Genomic DNA, 10,991 nt, shown 5'->3' with positions numbered 1-10,991 from the left:
CTGTCATTAGGAATAAATAATCTAAATTTTTAATTTTCAGGTACAACCCGGACGAGGAATGTGAAAAAATTGACGAAGAAATCAAAACAAGACCGAAACCTAGTGCCCCGAAATCCGCACCTAAAACAACTGTCAACCCGGAAGGTATTTAAAAATAAAAAGTAGCGTTTATATGCAGAAGTAAAATATTTTATACTTGAATAAGATGCCATACCAAGCTTATATCATTAATCTACTCTATGTCAACACAAAGGGCAAAGTTATAACACCAGATGGGGATACCGAGCCTATTTGATATCATGGCGGGTTCTATAAGGGATACGTTAGTACCATACTTGTTCATTATTGCCCTAGACTATTGCATGAGACAAGCCTTCAGCAAGCACCCTGAAATATGATTTACCATCAAGCCATATAGGAGTAGGAGAGTCAAGGCGGAGAAGTCAGAAGATATCAGACACTGGTTTTGCGGATGACATTGCTCTGATAGCAGATACTGTAAAGGAGGCAGAGACGCTGATGCAAGAGGTAGAAAGGGTTGCTGCTACAGTGGGACTTAGAATGAATGAAGGGAAAACCAAATTCATCACTCAGAACATCGAGAATCCTGATACCATCAAGTCCCTGGGTAACAGCACAATAGAGCATGTGGAAGACTTCACTTACCTGGGTTCTAGAATCAGAGACAGTGAGAGTGATATCAGGGTTAGGAAAGGAAGAGCATGGGGAACATACCACACACTCAAAATCTTTGGAATTCTAAGCTTAGGAAGTCTATTAACTTTAAGATCAGAGTGTTTACAGCACTAGTCGAGTCGGTGCTTTTGTACGGTTCCGAGACTTTGACTATGACGGAAAGGCTAGAGAAGATGGTTGATGGTTGCTATACGCGAATGTTAAGAATGGCCCTTAACACCAATCAATATCGAGATCATGTCAGCAACCACAGCCTGTACGGTGATCTTCCCAAAGTCAGCTCCAAGATAACCCAACAAAGGCTCAGACTTGCAGGTCATGCTCACCGACATCCGGAGCTGACGCCTGACACTGAACAAACTGATCCTCTGGAAGCCGAGTCATGGGCATACTAACAGGGGGCGACCTTACTTAACACTGCACTACTAGATAACCTATAAGCAGATACTGGGCTGAAGTCAGTAGATGAGATAGCTAGACTGATGGAGGACAGAAAGCTGTGGAGAACTGTTGTCAATGGATCTCGGGAACACTACCCGCCTTAAGTCAAGTCAAGCTAATGTTATGTAAGAGTTATCTGGTATATAACAAATTATCACACTATCACACCCACTATCGCACTTTCTTTGTTTTATTGACCACTGTACCTGATCTTCTAATTTAAAGTTGCGTTATTCCTCCTTTAATTCTTAGTAACAGTTGGAAACTAACTGTGAATACTTTAATAAAAAATGAAACTTTTAGCCGAAGAATACTTTGGGCCTGAAAGTAGCCAAGAATTTTTGCATATTTGTACTTTGGGGACTGGTATCGGTTCCAAAAACGCAGTTTGAAATTGCAAGTATAAATTGTTAACTTTTCTACGAACGTGTACTTAATGATATTTATCGCAAGTTCAACGGATTGTCAAACAGAGCTAATTAGCAAAGTCTGCATCGTTCACTGTGTAAATAAGTTAACATCCTGTTTACTACTAATTTTACTTTACTTTTAACGCTATACTTTACTAAAGAGAGTCTACAAGGCGGTACAAAGAACTATTATACAATTGTACAGTTTGTTATCCTACAGATACTGGTACACATTGAAGTGTGATCTCAGATCTGTAATGGTGCCCTAGCAACTACACACTCAGCTTTTACGTCACCATGTATAATTTACTCCTATCGAAGATTCATGAAATTCATTTTATCTCTAAGGAACAAAAAGTATATGTACAGGGTGGGCCAAAAGCCATTGTGCAAACGTTTGGTCTTATACCTCCGCCGTGTTTTATATCTGAGAGCTGTTGCTTTGCAGATGGCATACTGTACCTTCTTGTTCGAGGATCCAGTCGCCAAAATTTGAAAACTCGAATATTTTAGACCACGCCCATTCAATATTAAAACACCTATATTGTTCTCTCTGAACATGCTCTGGACGTCTAATTTTTTCAGAGACGGTAGATTATTAAATGTTGCATCTGATCTGAAAAAAATTAGGCAAAATGAAATAGAAATGACGAGGTTATCAAGCATTTTGTGTATCTTGTTAACAAAATTGACTGGGTGACACGAAAAAATTGACCGTGACACGACACCTTAATTGGGCAGCCTTAACGATTCCCGTTATGTTTAACTGGGTGGTTAACGGTTTATTTTTTCGATTTGACAAAAAAACTGGGTGATTATGTGACACCGTAACACGACACGTACACCTTAATTGGGCAGCCTTGACGACTCCCGTAATGTTTAACGGGGTGGTTATTGGTTAACGGGTTTTTTTTCTTCGATTTGACAAATTCCTCTAACCAGTGGTGGTAGTACGTCATACCGGAAAAAATTATTTCAATTGGGCACTCAGTGACTGAGCTATTAAGGTCAACGTTTGCAGACTGACTTTTGGCCCACCCTGTATATTGTATCTGCACGAGTTAAAAGTAAATCTGCAGATATAACTACAAAATATGCTCAACAAAACAATTCGATATGAACAACTCCACTTCAAAATAGTTCTACAATCAGAAGTGCGGCGCATCCTCAAAAATGAAACATGACTTGTGCCTATTTAGTATTTATAGCATCAGTAAAATTAAGGGAAGATGCAAGTCTGCATGAGCCATGTAATGTACGAAAAGTTTCAAAAAAGTCATCCCTTGATTCTTCAAATAACACTTGAAAACATGCTTATTACTTTTCTAAACATTTTAAAGTTTGCTCATCTCTTTGGAGTTTGGATTATGCACTTTTTAAATGTAAAGCGATAACATTGATAGAAAATCGGAAATAAACTGCGACCTATAATGATATGTTTGTAACCCTTGTAAAAATTATGTAGTTTTCTTGCACGTCGATAACAATTTGATCGATGATATACAATATAATATGCATACATGGGTCATAAAGAATGCAATGAATACATTATCTAAAACTGGAAACTATGCATTTCTCACTACTCAGACAACCAGAAACATACTGCAAGGAGCAAAGCTATTGCAAATAGTCTGAACTCCACAATGTGGAATCCACATCCTATGGCGTGTATTGGGCGGTAGCTAAGCATACAGTTGAAATCTATGAATAATTTCGTCACCATAGCAACACTGGCACAAACGACACCTTCCCTACATCGCCACCCGAGGATTTAATTGTATCACTTTCCCACCATTTACTATTAACTAGTCTACCATCAAACACCATCCCATATCACTATTCACCATCACATAAACGTTTATTGTGTTAAATAATGAGTGTAAAAACTGAAGAGAGTTGTTTGCGTAAATATTCAGTTATGAGCCGGCATTATTTTTAATATGATTATGTTTAAGATTGCTCATATTTAATAAACCTGCTTCAAAGCCATTACGGGTGGCCCTCGGATCTTTCAATCAATAAAATCAATCAAACCCCTCGAATAAGATAAGAAATTCTAATACTATAATCTGCGTCTGCGTCTGGCGCATAAGCGGTATAAGATATATTATGCATTATGCAGTCTGAAGTTAATCGGAATTGAAGCAAGGTCTGTCAAATAAGAGGGACGGTTCAATTTATACAACAAATAAGCGAACAAATTCGCATCATAAAGAGGCGAGAGATTTATTTTTGATGCGGTTGATAGAATTAAATTTTCATATTGATGAGATACAGTCAAACCTCTCTATACCGGGCCTCTATACCAGGCCTCTTTCTTTCTCAAGAATTTAACTTAATTAACTCCAATCGCATCACAATACAACACAATACATGCGTAATACAATGCGTGCATATACAGTCACTTGTCCACACACACACACACACACACACACACACACACACACACACACACACACACACACACACACACACACACACACACACACACACACACACACACACACACACACACACACACACACACACACACACACACACACACACACACACACACAACCTAATAAAGTACGTTTCCCCAGCTCTGACAGATGAAGCAGCGAAAGAGAGAGCGAGCGAGATGGAGAAGAACAAGGGAAATGAGGCGTTCAAAGCTGGGGACTTTGAGGAGAGTATCAACTACTACACCAACAGTATAGATATATTCCCTTCCACAGCTACCTACAACAACAGAGGCCTCGCCAGTAAGTAGGGGGTCAGTGAGGGGGAGGGAGGGGGTTCAGCGACTATTCTACTATGTACCAAGTTTATTGAACCTATCTGTTAACTGTTAACATCCGAAAACTCCCGACAACTCCCTAGTATAGTTACGCTGCGAGTTGTGAATGCAAATCTGGTTTTGCTATCTAGACCACTATCTAACGATTGTCTAACTCTAACGATAGATAACAACAACATACTTTTAGTAAAAAAGCTGAATTATTCTTTCTCTTACTAGAGATCAGGTTAGAAAGGTTTTACAAAGCGCTGGAAGATTTCAACTGGGTGCTGGACAAGGAGCCGGATAACGTGAAGGCGTTGCTGCGCCGCGCAGACACCCACGAGAAGATCGGACAGATAAAAGAGGCACACGCAGACCTCCAGCGGAGTGTGATTGTGGATGAGAACAATAAACGAGCCAAGGTTAGTCGGGATTTATTTCATGAAACTGATTGCTTTAAAAAACGTGGGATAAACTGAAAGTTGTAATTAATAAACAATGTGATGGGATAAACCCAATTTTACATTGTATGTCATGAAATCATGCATTCTTCATGATGATTGCTTATGAAAGAGGGAAAAAAACATTTATTATTGTTTTTACGTTGTTCAATAAAACATTCATTAGTATTTTTACGACGTGCAATAAACTGCGACTCATAATCAATGAACATAATAGAAATTAGTCTGACAAAAAGTGGAGTCGGCTTATAGCTTATAGTTAGTGTTACCTATTAGGAAATTACGTCTGATAATAAACTGGGTAATGGGTAATGCTGGTGACACGATATATACGTGGTTTTGATTATCTCTCGACCATGATTTCTAGTAATTTCAGGTATTCTAGTCATTGTATTTATCTCCTTGATTTCTCTTGGAGAATTTCTCTTTAGACTCTTAACTTGCGAACAAATTGAAGCAGCAAACTTTAGGCTAGAAACTTTATTGAATTGAAATAATCATTCCACGTAACAACGTCTTCTTCAGTTCTGTAATAAAATTGTTAAACATGTGTAAAAATTAACGACGGAAAGAAATTTAAAATAACATTAAAACAAAAACAGAGAAATAAAATTTACGAAATATGACCCAAAAATGTAATTGCAAAAAATGTCAAAACAACAAAAAATACGACAAGAAGAAATGTAAGCTGATACAACTAAATACTGTACTACTCATGATACTAAACTAATTAGTAAACGTAAAACTGGTTGTTCAGAATTCACAGTTCATGTGTAAAAACTAATGATAAAATCAGCACTTAAGCAACGATAACTCGGTTGTCATGGTTACTATCCAAGATAGTCCTATCAATACATTATTTACTAGTTAAACATCGACTAAATATTTGTACAAATAACTCAACTCAGAACGATCATTCATTTCAGGACTTAATCTCAATATATACATCGCTTCTACAATCTTTCTACGAACAGTTTTACTCTGTAAATCAAGTAACTTAAAAGATAAAACTGGGGTTCGGTTAGGATGTAGAGATGCGTAGTGCTGTCCAACCCCATTCTCTGGATGTGCTCTAGGATTCCTAGCAGCCTGTCTGTGCTCCATCAGACGAGCATGGAGGCTTCTCTCAGTTTCCCCACAGTATCTCTTACCACATAACTCGCAAGTAACTAAGTAAATAGCTCCTTTTGTTGAGCATGTTGTTCCTGTGAGTCTAGGGCAGATCTCACAATTGTTAGGGTTACCAAGGTCACAAGTCTTCTTATCCAGTGGACGAGAGCGGCAGAAGATGTCCTGTAACTTCTTACCAGGTGTAAAAATAACTCTGATGGGGAGTTTGTTAGATTTGATGTAGTTGCGAATCTTATTACAAACTGTTCCAGAGATGAATGGTAAGGTGAGTGGGACAGAGTCAGGTGTGGTTTATCTCCGTTATATATATAATATTCATTTCCGCCATCCTCAATTAAACATCATCAAACAACACGATATGCTTACGTGATATAGATTCCACCATTCGGCTTATCTTTTGTAGCTGTGTAAGATTGTAATGAATTACGCAAATAGAATACTAATATCTATAGAATCAATTCCGCCTACTCGCCAACGTGCAATTATAGTAACAAAAAATATAATTGCTCCTCTAATTTGTAATTAAAGGGATTAATTGTACTCCTAAATAACAAGAGTTCTGAACTTGAACATCCGGAATTCACAAGAATCCAGCCCTTTTTTAACAACACAAGATATTAAAAACACGCTACTAATACAAACATGTCATTGTCAACCTTCAAATAAATAGCTGTAAACTAAATAAGCTGTTACGTAAACAAGCTGTAAATTAAGGAATGTAAGGTGGAATCTGCTTTCTAACCGAGTGAAATGAGGTTAGACCAATAGGCGATTCAGACCTAGCTATCACAGGAATGTATCTATGTATCACAGGAATGTATCTATGTATCACAGGAATGTACCTAGGTATCATAGCAAGAAGAAATAATAAGCAGAAATGTAAACTTGTGATACGATAATACAACAAAAACAACTATTACTAGGAACGAAAATATGATACCAATTTCTTACTTGAATTGTGTCTAAATAAATGTGTTCCTCTCAGTGCAGCAGCTGCTCATCATTCGATCTGTACATTTCCTGCATAGTTCGATCAAACGGTAAACACGCTATACATTATTTCATGTGGTTGTAAATAGAACGTGCCTGCCTTCAACCTGATATTGGTATGATGGTAAGATTATACCAAGAATAGGATAAGGCTAAAGGTGGCTATCGCCAGGGTTATCGGGTTTCTAGATGTCTTGTTGCTCTTGATGTTATGTATGTACATGCTTTCCCGATAGAAAATAAGAAATCAGCACTTAAATTTATCTGCTAATCCATTCTTTCTTAAACTTTTCATAAACCTGAACATAAGCCAGGAGACCGGCGTTATTCGCGATCTAAGTGCCAACTCTGTCGAAAGTGGGCGACTGAATATTTTATTAATTGTTTGGCAAATCAGTCATTAAAACTGTAAGAATTAGCAACGTCTTACTTACGTTATACGAGAAACATTTCAAATATTTACCAAATGATAAGAAACACCTTTGAGAGTAATTTTGCGACAGTATTTGAGACATAATTGCGTAGGATTACTGACTCAGTGTATTATTTCCTCGTTATCCTGATCAACTAGAACAATTACTCGAATTATGGCCGTTTTTCTAACTCTCCTATTGTACACGACTTGGTAATTTGGTAACTTATTTTGATCCACCGTCTGTTTAATCCGTGTTGTATTCAGCAATTATTGGAGGTGTTCGTGGAACGAAACAAGAAGCTGCTAGCTAAAGGAGGGAAGAGGATGAAGATTATCGAGAGCAGTTCTGATGAGGAAGAGGAAGAGAGAAGTAAAGTTTCCCCTCCTGGAAAGCAAACAAAACTTTCGTCAGAATCTCGTAAGTCTGTTGTTAGCTGCTATGCATGAACCTTTATTTTTCATCACAGGCATTTATTTGGTAAGTTGTTAGTTGTTACTGTATTAGTTTGAATCATTGTGTGTGTACTGGGTAATACATTGTACAAATTCAAGATATAAAACTAGGCCGGAAGACCTTGTTGATCAAACATACCCACAATTTCAGAGAGCCCCGCTAAGATCCCCTGTACTCGACCCGACCCCACACCTGCACAACCTGCACCTGAACCGGTTACACCTGCTTCTGAACCGGTCAACACACCTTCTAAACCTGCTACTCCTGAAACAGTGGTGAATGAGACGGAGGTGGTGTTGGAGATGAAGGAGGGGACTCCTCCTAAACCACAGAGACAGATTATCCACATACTTCCACTTCCTGAAAAGGTAAAGTTGTGAGAACTCCTTGATACTTGTTTTGAGAATCTTGTTTTTACTTTTTAGTGCACTTTTCACAGTGCAAAATGTATTTTTGTTCTTTATTTCGTGTGGTCAATACTCTATACTGCCACAGCAATGAAGCTGCAAATATTGCGACCTTCTCAAGTTTCATAACAAACCGTAATTGCCATGTTAGTTTTCAATATTAAGTTACAGAGCTAGAAAAATATAGTAATTACTTGATAAGCAAGATTTGTTGAGATCTAATACTCTTCAACAATACAAATGGTTTCCACTCAGCTTCATCTCGATAAGAGCATAGCATGCATTTAGTGCTCAGAAATTACATTTCCCGAAGTAATGTACTACTTGCAATGTACAGTGTACATGCTGACAAATTAGACTTTAAATCAGTCGATGTGCTCAATCTCGATCCTACCGCAAATATAACCAAGCTAATTTGAAACTACATTTTTTTCTGAAATCACTTACACGAAACCTTCTTTTCTTACTGGAAAATGAACTGTCAGTTTTACAGGTCAGTTGCGTGTCTCATATCAAACACAAGGAAACATTTACTCTCGAATATATAGTCAGATTTTGTGCATTTACTTGCATACTTACCTGATGTCGAGGTTAAAACCGATCTTCTAGGGTTTTCCTCCGGGCGGAGTCTTTCCATTGCACAACGGTTAGATGAAATCTGCAGTTAGGACAAATCGTCTTACTCTGGGCATAGAATTTATGCTAGCGGGTGCTGCGGAAACGCGGCACCTTCCCTTACTAACTTGACTAAAATAACGAAAGTTCTCCTTGCTAATGTTGCACATCATATCTTATATTTTCCTGACAGAATAAATGAATGTGTCAGGGGTGAAAACTGAATTAAAGTGAGAAGGCCGACGTAATGGATGATCTCAAGATTTGTCGCCCTGCACTAGTTTCATTTTATAAGGGTAAATAGATATGGATGCTAGTTGGGAGGAGAAAACACATTTGTTTTGACACGTCATTGTGATTCTGAGTTTTCAGAATCACAGATCTATTGACACAATGCCCTCAAGAGCGAGCTAAACATTGTTCCTGAACAATGCGATGAGTAAATCTTATTTATACCCTTTACTTACTGTGTAGCGTATACTAAACACTAGTGCTGTGTATATTGTATAGTCAGGAATATACACAGTCAATGCCGCATGATGTATATCCCAGTAAAAGAAATGGAAATTACTTTGACACCCCAACGTAGAGAGATACTCGTGATATGACTGTTAAAACACTCTTCCTAAAATTAAACAGGAGCTAGTTTACTGGTACGTGACAGCTACGTACCATTTAACATACGTCGTGAACTAATTAATCGCCCTTTTATTAACATATCTGTATGTTAATTCCCAACATATTACCATATTTATGTAAAATAACACCCCGCACATCAAGGTTGTTAAACTGAAAGCAGCAGCGACCTCCTTGTTTACCAATGGAATGTACGGGGATGCAGTGAGTAAGTACACGGAATGTGTAGACTCTTTGGATAGGAACAATCCTGGGTACTGGTATCATATCTCCCTCCTTCTTAGTAACCGGGCTGCCTGCAAGTTAAAGGTGGGTTATGGTAAACATTACATGTTTCATGTCTGCATAAGTATTTTCTTAAATCAAGCAAGATAGTTTTTAAACCTTTTACCTTGTTCCAATCTGACAGTTTCTCTTCGGAAGCTGCCATGGTATCTAACTCGAAACACACACCATCAGATCGGACAATGTACGGAATCTATCAAGGATTGTAACGATAGTTTGGTGTTAAACCCGGGTTTCTTCAAAAGTGTACTACGTCGAGCCATTGCTTTCGAGAATATCGAGAACTACAAGAAAGCGTACGAGGACTACAGACTTACTATACTTATGGATCCTAGTCAGGTTCGTGCTCTGTTTACAAGGGTCGGATTTAAGTTGGTCCAAGCAACTTGTCAACTCCATTGAAATACTTTCATGATTTAACGACCTAACCAGTTAACCAGTTAACATCACGTGTCCATATTTCCCACACTCTTCTTTCAGGTTACAGCTCAACAAGGTGTCAGCAGGACTAGTGAAATATTGAGGAAAGAGTTCGGTTCCAGCTGGCGGGACCACGTCACAAATCACGCTTCCTATCCTGAATCTCCTGAGTTCGTAGATCCGGGTAAGTAAAATAGCGGACTTTTTTAAATGTGCCAAATTTTGTCCAGTTTAACGAAACCTAAAGTTGGTCTATTAGTTTTTAACAATCGACAATCCTTTTCTCACTGTACACATCCCCAGCGAAACCACGAGCTCCTGTCCCAACTCCTACACCTGCTCAACCATCCAAACCAGAACCTGCAAAGAAACCTGCATCTTCTCCTTCGAAACCTGCAGAAAAGCCAACCCCAGTTAAGCCTGTGCCAGAGACCAAACCTGCAAAGCCCACGGAACCTGCCAAACCTGCAAAGCCCACGGAACCAGTAAAAACTGTTCCTAAAGCTGCTCCCAAAGCTACTCCTCAGGAGACTTCACCTCCTAAGAAAGCTGACTATAGGATGCCAACCAAGGAGGAGCAATATGCCAAGTTCAAGGACCAAGGTGGGTACTTTATACTTTACATTTTATATTGTAAATAGGGATCCTCACATATTAGGAGAAAAGGGTTGGGTAATGCTTACGCGAGTTTAATTTTTACGCAGTAAATACTTCATTGTCTAAAATGACTAACGTAGGGGGTCGAAGTCCCACATCCAGAAACACGCCTTCTTGCCAGGCAGCCTGGGAGGAAATTTTTTTTTGGGAGGAAAAACGGGAGAAGAAGAGGAAATTTTTGAGAAGTTACTCCTAAATTTCGAAATATTTTT

The 10,991-nt window shown here is 38.5% G+C and overlaps 1 protein-coding gene and 1 non-coding gene across 2 annotated transcripts in view; both read left to right on the top strand.

The window, feature by feature from the left end:
- The window catches only part of LOC134823450 (sperm-associated antigen 1-like), a 99,050-nt gene that overhangs the window by 84,661 nt on the left and 3,398 nt on the right, over positions 1-10,991 (top strand). Inside the window, exons 6-14 of the mRNA XM_063834909.1 lie at positions 41-144; positions 4,130-4,291; positions 4,546-4,730; positions 7,570-7,723; positions 7,910-8,127; positions 9,562-9,726; positions 9,877-10,041; positions 10,183-10,306; positions 10,426-10,725. Of these exons, the coding sequence (XP_063690979.1) occupies positions 41-144; positions 4,130-4,291; positions 4,546-4,730; positions 7,570-7,723; positions 7,910-8,127; positions 9,562-9,726; positions 9,877-10,041; positions 10,183-10,306; positions 10,426-10,725 (1,577 nt within the window). The remainder of the gene's footprint in view (positions 1-40; positions 145-4,129; positions 4,292-4,545; positions 4,731-7,569; positions 7,724-7,909; positions 8,128-9,561; positions 9,727-9,876; positions 10,042-10,182; positions 10,307-10,425; positions 10,726-10,991) is intronic.
- LOC134823790 (U1 spliceosomal RNA) lies at positions 8,738-8,898 on the top strand. Its single transcript, XR_010161322.1, has one exon. It is a non-coding gene; the product is annotated as a U1 spliceosomal RNA (small nuclear RNA).

This window comes from Bolinopsis microptera, chromosome 11 (assembly GCF_026151205.1).
Source record: "Bolinopsis microptera isolate Bmic1 chromosome 11, MBARI_Bmic_1.0, whole genome shotgun sequence".
In the NCBI taxonomy this organism is placed as follows: Eukaryota; Metazoa; Ctenophora; class Tentaculata; order Lobata; family Bolinopsidae; genus Bolinopsis; species Bolinopsis microptera.
Note: the sequence above shows the minus strand (reverse complement) of the source record. Positions and strands in the feature narration are given on the sequence as shown.